The 22866-nt window shown below is 40.5% G+C and overlaps 1 protein-coding gene across 1 annotated transcript in view; it reads left to right on the top strand.

Moving 5' to 3' along the window:
- Positions 1 to 368: 368 nt before the first annotated feature.
- The window catches only part of pex5la (peroxisomal biogenesis factor 5-like a), a 43341-nt gene continuing 20843 nt past the window's right edge, over positions 369 to 22866 (top strand). Inside the window, exons 1-7 of the mRNA XM_071921862.2 lie at positions 369 to 482; positions 8409 to 8520; positions 15547 to 15756; positions 17552 to 17675; positions 18422 to 18515; positions 18823 to 18852; positions 21384 to 21479. Coding sequence (XP_071777963.1) covers positions 414 to 482; positions 8409 to 8520; positions 15547 to 15756; positions 17552 to 17675; positions 18422 to 18515; positions 18823 to 18852; positions 21384 to 21479 — 735 coding nt within the window. The 5' untranslated portion in view covers positions 369 to 413. The remainder of the gene's footprint in view (positions 483 to 8408; positions 8521 to 15546; positions 15757 to 17551; positions 17676 to 18421; positions 18516 to 18822; positions 18853 to 21383; positions 21480 to 22866) is intronic.

Below are 22866 nucleotides of genomic sequence, written 5' to 3'. Positions count from 1 at the left end.
CCCTTTTGGCAGCTGTCCTTCATCTGCCATGCAAATAGTTCTTACCAATGAGATCAATTATAGGATCTGTGTAATGAGCTGTGCATAATATTCTGTCGTCATACCTTATAGTGTGGGAGAATACTGTTATGGACGACCATGCTCATCATTGTGTACAACGAACCTCCTACATCGTGCAGTGACCCCCTCTTCATCGCCATAGTCTTGTGGAAATGTCTTCAGTCGATGTTGTGTTACCTTTAGATAGCTCCACATAGTATTTCCATAGTGTCATCATCATAAAGTAAAGTCTTTTATGTAAGATGCCCCGGACTGGGGCAAAGCACTGAGTTGTCCAATTGTCCTGACGCAAGTCATTGTTGATTTCACTGTTGTAGGGGAAAGACTCTAGGGCCGCAGATAAGACTGTTGCCATGGTCCTGAAGGAGATACCAAGTAAGGCGTCATCAGAAGGGAAGCCCCTCCTCACGGTGACTACCAAGGTGGGCAGATCCATTGCAGAACCCCCCCCTCCCCCTCTCCCCCCCACCGCCTCCAAGTGGAACTTCCTCCTGTGTTGGTCATACTGAAATAATTAGCAAAGCTTTGAGTATCTTATATCTGACCTCCACTGTCTACTAACTCAATCCTTCTGTCTTATGACTGTCGTATCTAACCAAGGTAAAGAAGCAACAATGGTGATTTTATTTCATTTTCAGCTGCTCTATGGGGTATAAAACTCTCCTACTGTACAAATGCATCGACACAAATAGTTTACAATTTCAAAAACATATGATCTATTGAAGTACAGCAAGTGAGACTGCCCAATGTCTCTCACAATTATAACAAGACTGAAATTGCTGAAATTACACATATTTTTCATCTTTCAAAATTCATCTCACTTTTCCAGTTAACATTTACTGTGCATTCAGTAAACATTAGAGATTAACCAGTCCTCAGAGGGTCATCTCAAATTTCCTCTCCCATTCCTAATTCCTCGTGAATTTTTTACACCTCATAAGCAGCTAATCCTTGGCGCAAATACAGTTTGTATGCATTTCCAAAATGCTATACCTCGCAGCATGGCAATAGGCTATTGATCTAGCTCTTTCTGTAGAAAATACTGCAGCAAAATAGTGTTTACCCGCTGCTGAGCTTTTCAGTTCTTCTTTGCTTTTTAAGTGTTATATGGATGGTATGGGCGCTCCAGATGCCAATATGAGTTTTATTGCCTCTGTGCTCTGTGCTTGATTGCTTCTGTATGTGTGCTCCTGTGTGTGTCTTCCTGTGTATCTGTGTCTGTGTTTTTATAACCTGTAACATTTCTACTTGTTTGACGTCACTATCCAAAATAATTGCTTACATTTGTTGTTACTTCCTAATATAATGTCGCATTTGATTGGCACTCATACAATCACCACAACCAAAGATAATGCTTCCACTCCGAGTTTCCAGAGATTTAATTATAGCTCAACATTTTGCTGACACATTCGGAAGCTGCTGAGTTCACGCTAACAAGATATGACTTGTCTACTCAAAAACAAAGGAAAGTTGATTTTTTTTTAATCATAGTTTATCGTGTTGTGATGTGTAAAGCACTACGACGTTAAGAAATAAAATAAGACATAATTGTACCTCCACATTGTCTTCCAGCAAGGTCAGTGAAGAACAATTTGCCTTTACAACAACAGCTTTAGAAATTCAAGGATACCCTTGTGTGTATGAGAGCAGAGCTGCTTACCTCACTTAAACCTGAAGGTCTGTTCTGCTACCTGGCACCTCTATTCCCTTTAGATGCTGCAGTGTCACATAAATCAATATTATAGTGACAATAGGTCAATAGTTCCCTGTTTGTAACGTTGTACCATCTGCAAATACCGATACCTTCAACCTTTCATTCTTTATAGAGTCAAGAGTACGCTGATCAAATCACTGACTGTGGGGAAATATAACGTTTTCTAATGTTCAGGTTACATTTTGATAACACGGGCAAACTAAATCTATGTGAAATCTTAAAATGTGTCCATTTTTACATATGTGAGTCCAGATAACATTAGCCTTAAAAAAAAAGATCATATCAGCATGAACATGCATGCACACACACTAGCAGGGAGCTGTTGTTGCAAACCAGCATTGTTTTGCTGAGAGCAGCTGGTGCATATTTTATGCCTGAACTGATTGCTGCTAAGTAAAGCTCTTAATTTGTAGCAGCATTAGAAACAAATAATTAAGGTGCTCATAGTTCCTCTTCAGTATGCTGTGTAATTAAAACAATTTCCTTGTGAAGCTCCCAGATTGTCAAGTCCATAATAATCACCTTTCTATTGAGCGTTTTATATGTCAGTTTGCTGAAAACTTCATGTCAGATGCAAAATTACAGGCCTATCAGGCTTAGGATAAACAAAAACCATAAAGTAAAATAAACTCCCAGCCTTGCTCCACAAACTCCCACACACACAGAGAAACACAAACACACATATGGACTTTTTTGGTGCTATGACCATTGAGACAATTTCTGTAAGTGATGTGTTGTTGGACTCTGATTTGCAGCCCAGATAATGCCAACTGCACCGTCATTATATTACAAACTGTAAAACACATAAGTTAGTTAGAGTAGATAAGCTAATAAAGCCCAAGCTCACTTGGAGCAATATCTGAATATTATTTTTCACAAACAGTATGAGGAATTGGATTATTGTCAAAAAAAATTGAAACTGACACAAAACAGTAAGAAATTTGATCTGCACAACCTCTCATTAATTCATTTCTAACTTTGCAGCCTATGGGCAAATCACGTTAAGCCATTATGTTAAGTCATGAAATACTATACTATAATACTATATGTACTATAATAAAATACCCACGATAGCAGCTTAGACACACTGGCAATAAATAAACAGGATGCTGCAATATCAGCCTCACAAAGATTCTTAGAAATCACCAACTTTAACTGAAAAAACAAAAATTTAAATTAAAATGCCGTGGTGCCCGGGGGTCAACTGTGATGTCATCCCCCATCTCAACATAGCACAGTCACATAAGAACTTCACATATTATATCTCAGCTGTGATGGTTCTTTAAATAAAACATCCCAAAATCAAAGACAACCGTCCCTCACATAACCTCCAGGTATTCCATTATCCAACAACTGACGCAATTCTCAGTTCTCCTCTCTCAGTTTTATACACATATTCCCCTTCTTGTAGTGTTTCCTATCCTCTCCCCTTCCCTCCGCCATCCTCCCTCCTCCCTCCTCTCCTCACCCTCCCGCCCCCCCCCCGCCCTCCAGACTCTTATGAGCTTAACTGGTACACAGTTCCCTTGACAGCAACATCTGAGAGATCTCTTGGAGTCAAGCCCAGGCGGCACAATTAGCTGAAGTTTTCCATTACATAATTTTCTGGATTATTCCGAAAACACTTGTAAACAAAATGGCAATGTGCTTCTGCAGAGGAGAGGAGCGAAAAAAAGGGAGGGAGTGCGAGGGTGAGGTGTGCGAGGGGAGGACAAAGGTAGGAAGGCGAAAAGGTAACCTCGTTGTAGAGAGAGTAATGAAGGACAAACTGCTCAGAAAGCGTCTCTCCTGGGTTTATCCTTCCAGGAGGAACAGTGAACCTATAATTGGCGATGGCATGCTACCTGCTAGGAACAGCGCCCGGGTGCCTCACCACACGTAATTGTGGTAGATCCTCCATCCCCGTTTCCTGGGTGATTAGTAGGAGAAAATGCGCAGGTCTCTATCATCGTTTGAAAACCAAGATCATTATTTAGAATTGGCCCCCATGGCAATTACAGGAAGTGCTTTGAAGAACATGCACAAGGATCGTTTATGAAGTGTTCAATGCAAATAGCACAAGGTCTTCCATCAGCCGCCTGCCAGCTGTGATGTACAACCATGACCTTGATCCTCTCACTGGAGCTGAGTGTTTGTCACTTCCCTTTCAGGCCGATCCTCTCCAAACTGTCAGTGCACTGTACTTTCTGAACTGGAAAGAAGCTCGAAATACAAAACGATATTTTTCTCACTAAACAACATGTAGTATTTTGTGAGAATATGCTAACGCTGGCAGGTTTCAGCGGTGAACATGACTCAGTGTGGCTCTTAGCCATTATTCTGTCATCATATCTCAATATTTTCAGATCCAGACGAGGCAGAGTAGAGCTCAACACTATTTACTGAATCAAATTCATCACTTCAGGATCACTGTATGCTCTAAATATCCCTATCAGTGCATTTAACAGCAGCTCCTTTGACCATACTGACCTTAAGTCAATCAGCCACAACATCAAAAAGCATGACTCTGCAGGGAAAGGCTTTAGCCTGCATCCAGATACTATTTTTTTTACTTAATGCTGAAAAGATTGGAGGAATTCAAGGGCATCTATCTTTACGGGGATTTTCACACTGAGTGCAGGGGATCTCACAATGTGAAACAACATCTGTTTAATGCAAACCGTAACTCATGAATGTATGAAAGATAGATGCTTTGCAAACATAGCAAAAATCAGTTATTCACTGACAGATGTTTCACTGGTTATCATCCCCTCAGACACTGCTGTTTATCATTTTATGCATTTATGAATGTAATTTACATTGTCAAGAGATTTTCCCCTTCCAGTCCTCTGGCCCCATGTCTCCAAAGGGTTTTTACAGTCTACACTATGGATTTATACTGCTTTCATCTGATATGATGAGTATCAGCTAGTGTATACTCCCACAATATCCATATTTGAGGTTAGAAGACATTAATTAATGTATTAATTTACTATATTGTTTATTTAAACAGTCAATGAATCAATCCAAATCCAAATTTCAAAGACATAAGAGACAGAAAAATGAAGTGGAGTTGAATACAGAGTCAAACAATAACAGAATAGAATTTCTATTTTTATCATAAACTATAATTTAATATAAAATAGCAGAAATGCAGGACATTCTGCGTTACCTCTCAGTACAGTAAAACATTAACCAGCCAACACTGAGTTAAGGTAATTTTAATATTTGTAAGGTTTGCACTTGATTTCATCATGGACTTACTACTGATATACAGTAACACCTCTGTGCGCCTCCTGTAGCGCTCGAGGCAGCGCCCCGCCTGATATACAAGAACTAATTTATTATTACAGGAATAACAAGTGAATAGCCTGTAGTGTTAGCAGTAACACAGTGCTGCATCCCCCAAACACAGAACTTCTGCACTGCCGGTGATTTTCCATTTTAGCTTTGTCTGTGATTTCAATATGGCGCCCCCTGTTGAAACATTTGGTAACGTAAATTTACCTTTATTACGGTTCATTAACCTGAAATGTATCACTAATCCCTTTTTAGGGACATAGTAATGTGCAATAAATAAAACCAAGGCAATAGCAAGGTTAGTATCAAAAACTAAAACAAAAATCAAGACGAAAACAAGTAAACTTTAGTAAACTGAAATAAAAATAAAATGTTTACTTTGTGAATAAACTACAACTGAACCAAAACTAATTTATGTACAGTACTTTAAAACTAATATAAAATAAAATTATACATGAAAACTTACCTTACCCTTTTGTTTATGTGCTGGGTAAACAGACTGAATTTTGGACTGACATTTAGACCAAATTGTTAGGCCTCCATGTAAATAATGTAAACAAATTTTTCAAATAATTTCTGATTTATTGTTTGTATTACACAATACATGTTGGAAACATATGCAAAATACCTGACCACCCCTACCAAAAACACTTAAACTAAAAATTAATGGAAAATCTAAAACTATAGTAACCCTGGGAAACAGATATACCTTTATTATTAAAACAGACCTGTATTTTGAGTTATGACAGGTTATAAATGTTTGAAAATCTTATTTTCTACATACAAGGTAATCTCTTCAAGAATGTACATTCCCAAAATTTGGATGGCCAAAGAAATCATGGATTGTATCTTAAAAGTTAAAAAAAATTTAAAAAATAAATATGAACAGGGTCGTGCTGTGATTAATAAGTAATAAGTAATAACAGTGGGGTGGATGAACTGTGCTGTTTGTTCCTGTTTTCTCCTCAGTTCAGTTCCTCTGAATCATCTCCTCTCCTTGCCAGGATCGAGTCTGTTGCTTTAATAATTCCCATTAATGTCAGCAAGCTTCTTTTTTTCTTTTTTTTTGTGCCAGAAATTAGGCGGTGTTTTAATTGAATATGGGTAGAAATAATCTAATTAAATAAGCAGAAGCTCTAAAAGACCTTTGAGATGATTCACTTCTTTCATTAAAGGCCAATCTTTGTCTGGCAGTTCAGCAGGAAGATTGGTTTTATGGGGTTTTGAGGCTGAGATGAAGCGAGGCATCCAATTCTTTCATAACACCAACAATTGTATCTGAGTCAGTGGTGGCTCAGCACTCAGTTACACTAAATTACACTTTCCTCAAACAAGCACAGACTGTAAATCACTAATTAAATCTGACCTTTAACAACTAGTCTACGCCTACCGATTCTCATTCTGTGATTTGTTAGTGCGGTTGGAAAGTCAGTGAAATGCATGGAGCTACTGTAGGAGCGTCAGAGGGTGAAATCAGGTCACTTCACATTGTGAGACTTCCCATGAACCAAAGCTTTATTCTGACACCAGCAGCAAAAACCCTCACAAACCCCAATTACCTGTGCTGGGTCAGCGTTCTTGGGGCGCAGCACGAGCTCTCCGTCGACAACGTAATGACCCTCCTTACTTAGTCAAAGTTTTTCTCTTTGCTGAAAAAGTCAACATTGTGACTAAACTTTGATCACGCTTTGACACTGATTATCTTTGCCTCTTTCTTTATTGCAGCAAGCATGAAAATCACTTTTCCAAACTAGCTTTCATCGTCTTCTGAAAGATGCGTCGCTTTCCTCACTTCACCCAGCTCTTTGTTGAACATCATGAAAAACTGACAAGTGATGGAACTTTTCCGTAATCCAAAATATGTTCTAATTTTGTCGTTCATGACGTCGAGCTCATCATGAATTACAATTAGATTTGTTTTCAATTTAGCTTAAACAGCTAATGAGACGCGACGTCTAATTCTGGGTGGACACAGCTGGACACATGTTATTTTTAGAGCTGAGCCTAGGTACATACAGTACAGACATGCTATGAAACCCCCATTCAGCACCTTTCATATCAAGCATATGGCAGGTTGTATGCAATCTCATTCCATGGTTGGTAATTAATTTTTTAGCACCCTCATTAAAATTCTGCCTGCGAGCGCTGCCCCGGAGAGCAACGATGGCAAATGTCATGTTTCCTCTCCTCCAGCATTATGTACACACCGCACAAGCCGACGACAATGATGGCTTACCCTTTCTGTGGGACAAAACCGAGGTTTTTAGCCCACCTCCAAATCGTGGAGCATAGGTTGGCAAATAGGGGCCAGTTGCACCTGGAGCAGAGGCTTCAGGCTACCAATAATGAATTGGATGCAACTTATGCTACAGCTGTGTGGGCAAGCCTACAGATGGATGCATCGCAGGCAAGGTGATTAACATTTGCACGGTTTGGAAAGTGAGATAAGCACTAATGGTTTAGCAATTATTGTTTGGGACACATCCACCGAGTCTCCCTCGGCCCAGCTCATCTGGACCTGAATTTATGATGAGGATGATCCTGCCATCAGTTCCAGAAACCAGTGGCTGAAAGTCTGTTCATTTTCTACGACCGACAGAAACATCATGATGTTGACCACAGTTTGGTGTCTGTCGGAAGAGCTGCACAGAAAAGGTTGCTATCACATACTAGCATTGCCATATGCCTCGCCTATCACATGAACATTATTGGCACTACAACTAGCAATCAGTTAGTTAAAATCAGCCATCAGAGAGTCATACAACAATGTGGTTTATAGTGGCCTGAACACACAGTGAGGAGACAATACCAATAATCCAAAACCAATAATAACAAATGATGTAATCTAGTCATGTAAAATGGTAGAGTGCTTTGAGGAGGGTCAAAAAAGAGTTTAGGGACAAAAATGTTTCAGTCAAATAAGATTCAAGGTAAGTTTCTGTATGCTCTTTATAAAAACACAGAACACACACAACTGGGGTGCAAACTCTGTTGAACAACACTATGAACACAAACTACAGTTGAAACTCATAAAAAGGCGATGTCATTTTCAACATCTGTGTGTCTAGTTTGGAACAACACACATTTGAATTACTTTTCAATGTATCTGCGTCACGCTGTGCTAATATGTGCTGCTGAAAACCTGGAATGTGTGTTTTCCCTCCGAACAGATGTGTTGAAAATGACCCAACCCTTTTGTGATACAGTGATTTGTCAGAATATGGATCCTCTGAATCAAAGGACCAGAGGGCTTAAACTTCACTTTGTCATCATGCCGTGTTGTTGATGTTATCATGAGAGGGTCAGAGGGTCTTTGCGTCTGAGTCTGAGCTATCCTGTCTGCTTGCCCTTGCAGCTGGTGAGTGAGCAACAAGAAAGCCGCCCGCTTCTAAGCCCCTCCATCGACGATTTCCTCTGCGAGACCAAGTGCGATGGGGTTTCTCGCCCGGTGACGTCCAACACAGCTGGTACAGTACTGCGCTTTCTGCCTGTCTCCCATAAGTGACTTACTCTGCAAAATGCATTTGACAGACATGATGGAGGTTTGCATCATATGTGATAAAAGGAAACATGCTCCAGCAGGAACATATTTGAAGACATTTCCTTGGTGTTTTTAGAGCACTTTAATTTGCATATTGCATATTACACACAACATAATTAGGATTTTTTTTTTTTTGCAAATCCCTCTGAATCACACAAGCATGTATTTCACCAGAGGGTCAGAGTGCATTTATAGCCTGGAGTCGCCCTGCTGCCCTTCATTAGCTGTGTGTCAAATGCATAATACAGATTACAAATGCACAATAACACTGTAGCATGTAAACTCGAGGTTGTCAACATGTAAGGGACTTGAATGATACCTACCACATGTTAACAACATGTGTTTATTAACTATAGCATTAATACCTGAGAGGGTGTTTTTTACTCAGCTGTGTTTCGTCTCTATTACATCAGCATCGCACCCATGATCACAGTAAAGAACATCCTCAAGGCTGTTACGGCTTTTATAAAACAGTTACCAACACGTGAGTTGTCTGATGTTTTGTTCAAAGAGGTTTACATCATAGACCATAAAAAATAAGGGTATAGCCTAGTAATGCATAGCTGACTGTACTTTATTGGAATTTACAGCATTGACAAATCTGACTGATTGGCTGAAACTACACTGTATAATTAGATTGATCGCATACTGTAAGGGCCAATCCAGACTTTGACTTAAGCTCCACACAGCGGTTCTTAAGTTGTCAGTTTCAACCTGGAGTTACACACATCCTCTTGCAAGATGCTCATTTGAGGTGATGAATAAGTAAATCAAGGCATGTTCACTTTCACTTTATCAGTTTACGCTCCTGAAACCATGTATTTTGTCTAGAGCTTCCATCAGTGTCATGATTTGAAACAAGATATCTACGAATAAACCCCTAAGACATCAAATAGGGTATAAGTTGTTGAGTTACAATAACTTTCTTTTTTTTCAGTGTCCTTGTCAGATATCACAGAGAACATTTTTATTTCAACAACAGAGTGACAATAGAGACTTCAGACTCAAAGCTTGCCACCAAAAGCTCAAAGCCATGATTTTGGACGATTCTTCTTGCATGTTTTGTTTTCATTGGTAACACCAAGTCTGAATATCTACTTTTTTTTGTCTCTCTCTTTATCAAGTTTTTCAAAGGTAGTGACATACATAATACAATCCACCAGGTATTATCCACAATATAACGATCCTTTCCCTACTGAGTTACAATAACTTGAAGGACGAATTAATGACACTGTGCAACATTGTTGATTGGCCTCTGAACAATTGGTATTTAAATCAGTGTTACCAAGCAATCAAGATGTGTCCTGCCATTTATGCGCTCGGGTTTAAAGGCATCATCAAAGGAGACGGTGCTACCAGGGCGCATGGAGGAGGATGCCAGGAAATCATTTAAATGTGCTGACTTTAACAGGTGCCAAGTGCTATCAGTGTTTCCACATGGCGAGGGCCTTGATCACTGAGCTGGACCTTTTGAATGATGATTTGCAGAGCCAGATCGCACAGCCGGCATCCCCTCTGTGTTATTCAAGGTAACATGTGTCCTTTCCAAACTGGCGACAGGTGCTGCGTCAGCCGGAAAAGCTATCAGGGGATGATGTGGGAAACTCTCAGCTCTGTCTCTCACACTGCCTGCTCCAGCTCTTAATGCCAATGAGCAGATACACTAAATAATATATATATGTATATGTACTGCATATATGTTTAAATTGTTCATGTGACAAGTTTACAGGAATAAATTGACATGACAAGAGCCATGACATGACGAGAGACATTACACAGGACAAGACACAGAAATGAACAGGACAAGACACAAAGGACACAGGACAGAACAGGACACTGTAGCCACCTAATGGTACAAGACCTTCATTATACAGGACAACACACTAAATTACACAGGAAAGGACGCTGCACAGGACAGGACACAGAATGATCTAACCCTCTCTACAGTTCAGGGAAAAGATGCAAGACATTTAAAGGCAATCCTCAACAGAAAGACATGAAAAACAGAAAAGTCCACTGATGGTGAGGTCAAAGATGGCTTCTTTGTCCTCGCCATCAGTGGACTTTAGGTTTGGGATAAACCAAAATCCTCATTGTACACATCAACCAAGTGTGATTATGAACAGCTCAAACATCTCAAACCATGTAAGACCTGCATAACTTTGTGCAGGATTACATGCACCCATACAGTAGATAATGTGTTTCTTGATTATCTATCAAATGGATCAAGTTTACTTTAAGTACATTTCTTCATTGATGTCATCAATTAATGCCTGAGTAATCTTGTATTGGTGTGTCTGGTACAATAAGTAAAATCAGAGACAAAGCACAATTCAGGCCTGTTGTTCTTTGCTGAACTCAGAAATTGTTTGATGTCCCACTGTTCCTTCACAACTGATTTAACCTCCCACTGAGAGCAAAATGTCCTACTACAGTAATGTCCTCATCATTGATGTAAGAGAAAAATCTTGGATTTCTAAAAAACAATCTTATAAAAAGTGCTATTTTCAGATTGATAAGGTTTTTTGAAATTCTACAAAAGGCTTTGAATGGGTTTCATGGGCATTTGGAGTTATGAAACACACTCAACACATAAGTGGCCATTTAAACGTTCAATTCAAGTAAGAAAATGAAAAATATCTAAACTGGAGATATAATGCTTTCTTCCCACAGCAGCGAAATGCTATGAACATAATCAGCAGGTTGCCTTTGTTGAGAAGAAGCATCAAAGAGACGGCGAGGCAATTTTATCACAACAGATCACTTGTCTAAACTCTTTGATTTGTAGGACAATTTGTTCAGTACATGTCTGCTATCGTAATTTAATGCAAGATAGAGTAGCAACAACATCCTGAGAAATAATCTGCAACATGCGGGAACATCTTGGTTGGTTGGTACCTCCAGGCTGTTTCCCAGCCTTCCACACGGCAGCACCTGCTCTGTGATCTGCCGATACCCGACGCCCAGCTCGACCTTGCCTGCACCCCGCCTGGTCATCACTCCACCTGGTCTCAACTCACTTCTCCCTCTTGGCTCCCCAGTGGTGAAATGTCCTTCCCACTCCAGTCAGGATATCAGTCACTCCCCATTTTCCATTGTAGGCTGAAAACTCATCTGTTCAAGAAGGGCGTCTCGTCGCCTCCCCACCAAATGTTTTCCCTCCCTCTGGTCACTCTGTTGCTCTCAAAATCACCTCTATCTCTCTGCTATCTCTCTTCTTAGCTGTTATTGTTCTCTTAGCTGTTATTACTTTCTCAGCACTTTGCTCCTACATGATGGTTCCATAGTCACAGGAATACTGTAAGCGCACGATGGCCCTGACCTTTGCACTCTGTTGCACTCATTGTAAGCTAAATACCTAAAATGTAAATGTAGTCTTTCCAGAAAATAGCAGACAAGCACTTTTGAATTAGCCTGGTTTCAGACTCCTGAATCACGTCCCGCCCACTTTTCAGATTTTGTCGAGTGATTCAGAGAGTCTGGTGTTGCTCTAGTCAGCGGCTTGTTCTAGCTCAGAGAAACGATCGACCCAATCAGCGGCTTTGTGGGTGGGACTAAAGTTTGAACCGTTCGTGCATCGGTTTTTCATTGCCATTTCAGCAGAATAGATTTGTTGAAATCACCCCCTTAACCAATTATTGTCTTTGCAAAAACAATATTTTTGTCAAAATCGACCGACATTCTTGGTAAAGTTGGTAAATCCGCTGGCTAACCATGGATGTAGAGGCTAACTGGCTGCAGCATCAGTGTGACTGAAGTAACATCAGAGCGGCCGAATACGTGAGTCACTAGTGACTGGTTCGGGGAAAATCAACCCCCCACATAGAGAACGGCGAACTAGGAGGCAATCTCAGGCTGAATAATGGAGTTGTAACGAAAAGGCCATTCAGTCTGAATATCAGGTTAGTTTTGAATCCAATCAAAACACAATTACAGTCCTTTGGGGGTTTCTTGGTGACTCACTATGGTAAAGTACATACCATGTACTCACAATACAAGGAGTTAGACTTTTGAGGGGTTTATGACTTTTTGTGGCATGTCGTCCCCTCTCTCACCTCGCCATATTTCCCGTCACTCTCCATTGTTCACTCTCTAATAAAGCACAATATATGGAAGGCTACAAACACCATCTTCAGCTCAGTGAACACAGTAATTTGCTCACTATCAATCCGAGGGCCATGACAGGGCGAATCATTATCCACTGCATACAGAGAGCATATAAGCATCTGGTTTAAACATCAAACATGCAGTTGATGAAGGAATCTAGATGACTTCATTTCTCTTCAATTGTCTTCCCAATCTCATCATTTCAAGCAGACTCGAGGGTGCCAAAACATTTTTAACATCATCGCCTTTTCTTCAAGAGCATGTCTTTTCTTTTGATGCTAATACTTCAGGCAACCTTCCCCATCCCCCACGAGTGTGTCTCCTTTGATTTGTAATTGCACTTATCATCTGAAGAGCACAAGACATGGAGGACAAGCGTACTCTCTAATCACCCACAGATTTCATTCAACAAATCCTCTCAGTCGGTTGTCATAAAACAGCAGCGTGCCAATTACGCAGTCATGTGTCGATAGTTTTTGAGCACACACTGCTCAAAAAGGAAAATGTTCAGGCTCCTTGAAATGATGAAGAAAACTTTGTAGGTTCCTTGAAAAAGAAATATATTAATAATGACAAGGGCGTTCTTTACTGGGATTATGAACCTTCTACCTAGCCACATGAACAAAGTCTCCATCATTACAGTAAAGAGTATCTTCTAGAGTATTGTGGCTTTTATGCACAGTTACCTTGTTTAGTTACCCATGTGTAGCAAGAACGATCACTAACTAGCTCCCTGATTATCACAACAGTTAGTATATAGCGACCAATTCCATTCCAACAGCTAACAGTTCTTCATGTACAGTATGTGTTTTGTGTATTGATCCTATGCTTAATACTGAGAATGTTGAAGTGTATGATGTAGGGATTCAGGGGATATGATGGTTTCCACCATGGGGTCAGAAATGAACGAGAGCTCGGGGCAATAATGCCCTTGAAATTTCATAAAAGCCCTCTGAAATTCATGGTCAGAGGGCAAAAAAATGCCCCCAATAATTAAGAGGACCCTTTTACTTTCACCCTGTTCGCATTTTTTTTTTTTGTTGAGTTGTCAAATATTCACGTGTGTATATGATTACTGTCCCCCGTGGGCCAGTGTACGTGATTCATGGGAGCCCATGACTGGCAAATTCTTTCCAGTGCCTTCTGGGGAAGGAAGATGGAGCATTTCTTTTATCAGAAATAAATCGAGGACGCCGCCTGAAGCAGTAGAAAATGTTGGCAACACGCAGCCAGGAGTACAAGAAAATGCCGACTCCACACAAACCACTGTGTCAACAAAAATAAAACAACTAATATAAAAAAAAAATACCTCAACAATCGATGGGTGGAAGATGAACTGGTTGGGGGCAGAGACAGGAAAGCGGCACCATGGGTGGGAACAAAGCATGGGATGTGTGGGATATGATGACTGAAAACAAAACAAGTCTTTGCAGTACAAATTAAGTGTTTATTTGCCAATATGCAATGCAAATGTATTACTTCATAGTTCAATAAAATTGTCAAAATGTCTCTAAAAATCAGATCAAGGGAGCAAAAATGCCCTCTGAAAAAAAAGTTAATTTCTTACCCTGCTATCCACTAAAGCCTTATAATTCTCATAACAAATTACCCAACGGAACCACTCTTATCTTAGTTTTAATGAAACCTGACTAGCAGCACAAAATTTTAAACTATTCCATAGGATAAAACCAAGAAGCAGTTAAGTGGCAGGACTTCAGCATGGACAAAAGGTTGAGCCCTTTGACAGGAGGCTCTGTCCTTCTTTGCCGGTCTGCTAACCTGGGATTGAATTGCTTAATTGACCAAACAGGAGCTCCTCAAGGGGCCGCCTTATCCTTATCAGGCTGTGCAGTGGCCATCAAGTCTGAAGTATATTTAGATTCTCTGCAAAGAGCAGTACCAAATTTTTTCGATGTCTACCCAGGGGGCAACACTGACAGCTTAAGTACCCTTGACAGCTCAACTCTCCGTGTCAGAAAATGTGTAGATCAAAGATCACGGCTTCATGTAGCACAATAAGTGAAACCGGTCATTTTATCTTATTCAAACAAGGAAAAAGGAAAGGTTTCTGAAATACATGCTTGAATAAGTCTCAAAGACCAGTTAGTAATGAATAGCCTTGGCATAAGCACTAAATTAATAGCTGCACTATGTACTTTTAGGAAGAAAAATGAAGCAAAAAAAAAAAAAAAGAACAAAGAACAGATTTGAAGCGAAGCTGCAGGAGGGTCGCACCACCACAGCAAAACAACATTTCTAGCATGAAACGGCACTCCAGGGATCCAATTTTACTTTCTGAACATTTATTCAGTAATAAAACTTTACCATAAACTTTGGAAAATAGCATCAAACTACCCAAACTACCCATTATGACTATTTTAGAGTGGCATTATTCATGTGGGACTAATTTTACCTATTTTAGTCACTATTATTACCACTCATGCCAATATTCAGGAATGTAGCTGTACTGTAAACAAGTGATCAAACTAAGTGTACCTATATTGCTTCAGAACAGCGTCTAGCAGCATTGAAAACCCGCTAACTAAGCAGGTCTTCACATTTGTAATATCCCAGGTGAGGTCAAAACAATGCAGGCTTTTTTTTAATGAAACAGCACTATTCACTGAAACAATATTGCTGGTGCAATCTATTACTGAAAGTTGCTGCCCTCCAATGCATTTGGGAGAAGTGAGCTGGCTGTTTCCAAAGAAGCCCGAGTAGAGCGGCCACCACATCCTATCGATGCATATATAACATTTTCAGACTATCAGCATAACAAAACATCCATTTATAGAATATATATACAAAAGGAGGAAAGCTAAATCCAGTCTCATCTCCCTCATAGTTCTCTCTTCAACGCTGGACCTGCTGGACCTCAGTGAACCCGGCGAGAGGAGGAACAGCAACGACAGGAGGAGTCCGCTGGCGTCCCGCGGCGATGTCCCGAAGAGCAACCTGCACAGGAAGAAGGCGGACGAGACGGAGCTGATCCAGGTGGAAGTCGAACACACGGGACCCAGCTCACGCACCCCCGAGAGGGTGTCGCTCGACTCAGGTACAGGCGCACTGCCAATTTGGGATTTTTGAGTCAGAATCAGAAACGTTGTACTCCCAGAGTGCAATGGATGTACACAAATTCATCTTGGTGACACTTGGTGCAGAGACAAACTGACAAATTACAGATTTGCTTGGTTTGTACTGGCATTCATGGTACAAGGACAGCAGGACTTAAAGGTCAGGACATACAGTAGATAGTAGACATTACATAACACCCTACAGGTATCATTCAGTATCTATATACATTAGATATTACATGTATTTACAGCTATACAGTGATGTACAGCAGTGAAACATGAGGTAGTTACACTCAATAGAGGGAATAGCTTGAAATAAGTGTTCCACCATTTCTATCACTTCTATCATTTCTGTATCATTTTATCTGATCTATGCTGCACCATTACGTATCCTATGTATGATAACAATCATATAAAATTTTATATCCTATTATTTCATACAGCACCCTGCCTTGCTCTATCTTGCCGATTATGCTTTATTATATCATGAACACTATAGATATCAGCTCCTTCCCCCAGTTTCCCAAATGCTGGAAATGCCCCCCCTCCTACACACACACACACACACACACACACACACCACCTCCCATCATCCCCTGTGGAACTGACCTCTAACATGTTTAAGATAGACCGAAGAAGGATCAAGTGAATTTCCTGTAATGAAATGGATCATCTTAAAAGACATTAAGAGGAAACGGCCTATTACTTTCCTATTTGCCAGTTGAAAAGGTTAAAGTCTTCAAATGAGAGCTAATTGTGCAGAGTGAGTCAAACAGTACAGTATGGTCCGGCTGAATAATTCATAGCACTGAGATTGATTATAACCCCGGTGTCATTTACCAGTAAAACTTCATGTCCTGTTATAATTGTGTTAAGATCTGTTTTTAGCTTAGTGATTGTATACCAGTGTTACGTATTACTTTGTGACACGAAAGAATACTCAGATTACTTTTCTTAGGATGTTAGTTTTTCAATTCTTATACACCATTATTAGTTACTCTTTTAAATTAGAATGTTACTTTTGTTTTTCTTTGATATTGTTTCATTTTTCTTAAGTAGAAAAAGTGAAGATCCTGCAGCATCTCATGCAGACAACATGCTGCTTACTGGAAAAAATGCTAACTAAAGTCTGCTTGATATAAATGAGACTGGCCTACTGTTTTAAAAACAGAGCGACAGTCTTGCTTTGCATTTTAAAACAATGATCCACAACACACTTGGCAACACAAGCCATATTAGTATGGCATGTTTTTGAAGTGAGTATTTCAAAAGTACTCAAATACCTTATAAAGAGTAACTTTGGAATGTAACTAGTTATTTTTTCAAGGTAAAAAACAAATTAAAGTAACTAATTTCTTGTAAACTTTCCCCAACACTGTTGTATAGAGACTGCTACAGTAACCTACTGCTTTTCCATTACTGCTTTATTTAATGGAAGTAGTGGGTTGCCATTAGCTTTGTGACATTTCTACTGACTGCAAATGACTTCAGTGATCACCAGCCTCCTCAGACGATGTCTCTCTATCAGCCTCTGTCAAAATGAACTGAAAGAAATACACTTTTCCACCAGGCTGTCATGCTGGAGGTGATAGCCGTAGCAGATATAACAGACATGAATTTGATATGTGATTAAATTGATGAAAGGTGAGGCTATTTTTTTAGTGTGATGTGATTGAACTTCATTTGTCTCTTTTGCCAGTTTAGTGGTTGTTGTGTTTTATTCTGGAACATATTGTATCTGTAAGTGATTTGCCCGATGGTTGCTGTTGTCTCCAGTCACCATTGGTTCTCCGTTGGATAAATGGGAGGAGCTGAACCCAAACCCTGAGAGAAACGGCAACAGAAAATGGAAGTTGGAGAGACGGCGTTCATCTAAAAATTCCTCCAATGAATTTCTATGGTAGGTGTCCTCACCAGGCATCAGTGGTTTAGTGACATTTTATATTTACGTGGAAGCCGCTGGGGTTTGGAGCAAAAATGGCCCTGAAAGTTCGTAAAGTGCTCCTGAAATTGGGTTTATGGGTGCAAAAAATGTTAAATCAAAAATCAAGGTTGGAAAATTGAAAATGATGTAGTCAGTCTCACAATTTTCTACTGTATATCAGCAGAACGTCACGCAATATTTATTGAAAGGAAAGATTCTCTCTATATTATATCCATTAGAAGAGAGGGGTTTAGACAGAATTACCCAATAAATCCCTACATACATGGGCAAGTAAAGCCTCCTACAGACAGGCAATTCATTTCTTACCCAACACTTCATTGTTCCATGTAATATTTTACCTTTCTAAGTGCCACAGCCTCAGCCGCTCATGATGAGGCTTTTTTTTTTGCTTCTGTTTCTTTGGTGAATAGTGAAAAGGTTACTTAAAGGACACCCCTCAAAACATTTCAGCTGTCTTTACTCTTCCTTTCGAGATGGTATTTCTAACGACCAAAATGGCTGTAACCTTCTTTAATATCACTGCAAAGGTAGAGCTAAAGTGGAGGTTTAAAAGGGGAGAAATCATTTCTGCTTGTGGCTTAACAGCAGCTTTAGAGTGCAGCTGAGATCTCTTATACTGGGAAATGCATCAGACGTGTTCTGTTCATATCAAATTGAGTACAATACATCTTAATCATTTATCCCATCTTTCTCTCTGCCAGGTCTATAGACTGCAAAACCCAATCAGAGCCATCAAACAAGAACTCCTCGGAAGCAAATACCAAAGCCGAGCCTGAGTCTGCCCTAGCATCTCAAGTAAGTGCTCAATGTGTTCGGAGCAGGCAGTAATCATCATTATTGTATGTGCTGTCTGCACTTGAAATCAACATCCCTTTGAAGTGAGAAAGCTTCACACCTCTCAATCATATTGTTTTGACTGATGGTTAAGCTTTCGTAATGAAATTTTTAGATGAATCCAACTTGTTCGTTGGAGCGTTTGCATGTGGATGCATTGCCAACTTATCAGCATTAGATATTACAGCCTGTATCTAATAAGGCACCCTGTTGTGTGACTATGTTAACCCATCATGTTGTCCTAACACCCAAAATTCTTCCATTTCAGCTCAACAGGCAGTATATTAGTGGAAGACATGTAAGCCTCCCTATGCATCCTTTCATATAATATTGAAAGACCTATACATTTGCACCGGGAAAACAGCATCACCACATCATCGAATTTGACTTAAAAGATTTCCAAAATAGAGTTCATGAGCAGGGGAATTTTGTATTGAAGCCTAAAGGCACCTTATATGAAATCCGGACATTACATGCTGGCCTTGAAATTGTTCCTTTGTGGTGCTACGAGGTCCAAATGTCAAGCGCTTTCCTCCTGAGTTGACGTCTCTGTGTAGGTCTGCCTGAGGGGTCTTGTTTCCAGACGCCATTATTAGATTAATAGCCCATGAATTATTCAGCAGCCTTACTCTGAGCCCATTAGCGTGGATCTCACCGAGCTAGCTAAGCATACATCACCTTTTCAACGCGCCAATAAATAATAGATTTGGGATTAAAGATAGCTGTCCAAGATGGGAGGGAGTTATTGGCAAACAAACACTAAATTTGTTTCGCTCAAGGGATCCATAGTAGCTCACTGACAGCGATACTGTAAAGAGTGGCTTTAGTTTCCTACTTGGCAGGTACCACACACACACACACATGCACGCAAAGAGGGGAGCCATGTGTTGCATGAGATTTACATATATTGAACGAACACAATAAGATGGCTCATTAATTGAGCTTAAAGGAAAAATCCACATTTGGATACTCTTGTTACACTGTTACATATCATCAGTCTGTGACATTCAGTGCATTCCAGGAGTTACTTTGTGATGAAGTGTTGTAATTTACATTTTTTGGTGTACTCGATTTCCCTCAACCTGCCTGGTGTACTTCTGCTTCAGTTAGTGATTTCCTGCATTTCCCAGAATGCCTTTCAACAAGTCCCATAGAACAGGCATGAACTTGTTGCTGTAAATCAAAGGTGGGCGTATTGGCATATATAAATATGGCTAGCAGGCCAACTAGTTAGTGAACATTGGGGCATGGCTATAATCACGGCCACGCCCCTTGTGGCTGCATTGCATTCTGGTCTGTTGAGGCTAACTGTCAGTGGAAAAAGTGCTATCTCTTCCTCTACAGTGGATTTTCTCCCTGTATGAGGCAGAGCAAAAAGGAAGCTCTCGCTCTTTGATTCTGAGGGACTGACACCAAAACCTGACGTTTACCGTTGATGTTTTAGATCGTTGAAAAATGTTCCGCTATTAAATTCCTTTGTAACTGCGCTGGAAATAGTGCAGGGCAGTTATCTGCCGGAATTAAAAAAATACTGAAGCACCAAACAATAAAATGGGCCCAGATGTGCACGTTACAGCGGTAATAGCTGTTTTTTTTTAACAGTGCTAAAGTGTTTTAGGCTGGATCTTTCCTTTGAGAACAATACTAAAGGAGACTGCAGTTCCTTCACACAATACAGCATTGGGAATTGGAAGTTGGGCAAGATATTCATCACTGCATGTATTCCGCAATGCAGTTCTCTACATTAAGTAGATGAGGGCAAATTTTTCTGAGGTCATTAATACTGAGATAAGCTAACTTCAATTAAATCTTGCATATAGGGTCTTTCTGATGGCAGACTATGGACATGGGAATTGTAATGTTACAGGGATCAGCCACTGCTGAGGGAAGCCACTGACTTCCAGTAGCCCAGGGCTCCAGAACCCCCCCCCCACCGCCTGCACGCACACACACACACACACACACACACACACACACACACACACACACACACACACACACATACACACAAACAGAGTAGGGACTTAATTCAATCCTCAGCTACTGTAATGGATTGGCTCTCCCTGGGAAATAGAAATTGCTATTTACAGTAAACCTAGTAACATACCGTATCCAAGCGTGAAAGGGTATCTGAAAATCATTTACCCCTTACAGTTAACTGTGTAAGGTGTAATGTGGCAACATGTAAACAATGCCACACTCTCCTAATGCATGTGTATGCCAAAACACATGCAAGTAATTGGTCAATTTTCATTTTAGCAGCGGAGCAAGGCGTTGAATCCAAGTTCGCAACAGAGAGGCTATCAGCATATTTCAGAGTTTGATACTGCATGGCAAGAGTACAAAGGGCATGCAATGTAAGAAGACCAGAGGCAGGGCCATGGGAATGGAGGGGGGGTGGGGGGGTGAATGTGTAATTGAGAGAGGCTGGATGAGTAGCATGGCACTCAGATGAGGGGTAAAGTACCGAGGGGGGGGGCGGGGGGGTGCTGACAGTGGTGATTCTGCTGGCCTTCCTAAGCATGTCAGAGGCTTTGCCGAGGCAGGGATATTCACTCGTCCCTGAGAAGGCAGAGACGGCTGACCCTGCACACTCTGCTGTCTCTCCCTTCGGCTGCCGGTGTGTGTGTGTGTGTGTATGTGTGTGTGCTTGTGTGTGTACGAGTGTGTGTACGTGTTGTGTAAATGTGTGCGTGTGTGATTGTTTTTTGTGTTTTTAATGGATTGTGTTTGTGTGTATATATATATATATATATATTATGTATTGTGCGTGTGTTTGCGTGTGTTTGCGTGTGTGTGTGTGTGTGTGTGTGTGTGTCTGCGTAACAGGGTCGCCTAACCAAGGAGCAGAGGTGGGGCAGTGCCCTCCTGTCCAGGAACCAGTCCCTGGAGGAGGAGTTTGAGCGTGCCAAGGCAGCTGTTGAGGTAAGCAGAGTGCTACTTAACACACCTCACATCTGTCACCTGTCAAGGAACAGCCATCGCCACCGCAGACTTTTAAGCACTTTAACACATAAACGCAGGTTGGGTTTTCAATATTAAACACCGGAGCTTTCTTTTCACAGTGTGCCAGTCAACAGGCAAGCGCTGTCCTTGTCAGGGTTGGAGTCAATTCACTTTCATTTGCTGCTCATTTTCATTAAAAAAAAGTGAGAGACTCTGAGAGAATCTGCTTTGTCAAAGTTCTGTCTCCCACTTTTTTTTGCCTATTTACAATCATTGATAAACCTACTATTTTCTTCGTTCCATCTGCATAAATTTCCGCTGACCAGATTTCTGTGTTACAATTGTTCTGGACAACTGAAAGGATTAACAAACATAAAGAAAGCGATTCACTTAACCACAATTCAGCAACATGACTAGTTATTTTATACATTGTCAGAATCTGCTTTGTTCGCATTCGTTTATGTGCTAGCAGTGTGATTTTCAGACCTGTTTCATCATACAGTGGCAGTGAATGGAGAGAGAAAAAAACACAATTCTCCAATCTCCTCTACCGGAGCAACAGATAACAGAGAATCACTGATTTTGGGGTTATATCATGGCCAGGAAGCCACACAACCCAAGGTACTACCAAAGTTCAAACTATTGTTCAAGAAGAGTACTGTGAACTTAAAGCCAAGAAAAAGTTTCCTAGTGTATAGTACTTTTCCAGCTTCACTGCTCATGTAACTTGACAATCACTGTTATAATGAGAATATCTACCTGAAGCCCTGTGGAAGTGATTTCTATTTCACTCCTTCGGGCCCTTTTGTCTCTGTGTCAAATGATCACTATTGTACTTGCTGCCATGTGTTCGCCCCCTTGGTGCTCGATGACAGGTTAATAGTCCGTGCCAAATTCACTCACTCAAGTTCATGGGGTGATTGACCTAGAAAAATATTCACGACCTTCCGCCGGCTAACAATACGAAGGTAAATAGGTCAGTTATTTCACAGGCAGACGTATCAGGTGTCACTGGCGATGGCGAAGGCGCAGAAATGAGATATGGCTTAATTCATGGTGGGACCATGTATCTGCTGCAGCCGTTTCACACGTTGAAAGTGCAGAGTTCTGAAATACAGCTGATGTTCTCATGTTATTAGGAACTTGATAGGGTTTGCTATAATGACAACATGGAAAAACGTCTCCAAAACCTCTTCCATCTCGGAAGAAGAATACGCTTTTGTTCGAAGCTCAAAGCATTTTCATTACCTTGCCCACTTCAATGTCTTTTCTACATTACCTTGCCCTATTTGATCCACTGATGAGATGAAAGGAATGAGATGAGGATTTCCATCCACATTTGAATGAGTGTTTTTTTTTTCCTTGT

The sequence above is a fragment of the Centroberyx gerrardi genome, chromosome 9 (genome assembly GCF_048128805.1).
Source record: "Centroberyx gerrardi isolate f3 chromosome 9, fCenGer3.hap1.cur.20231027, whole genome shotgun sequence".
NCBI classification, from domain to species: domain Eukaryota; kingdom Metazoa; phylum Chordata; class Actinopteri; order Beryciformes; family Berycidae; genus Centroberyx; species Centroberyx gerrardi.
The sequence above is the reverse complement of the archived record's forward strand: the minus strand, read 5'-3'. Positions and strand labels throughout refer to the sequence as shown.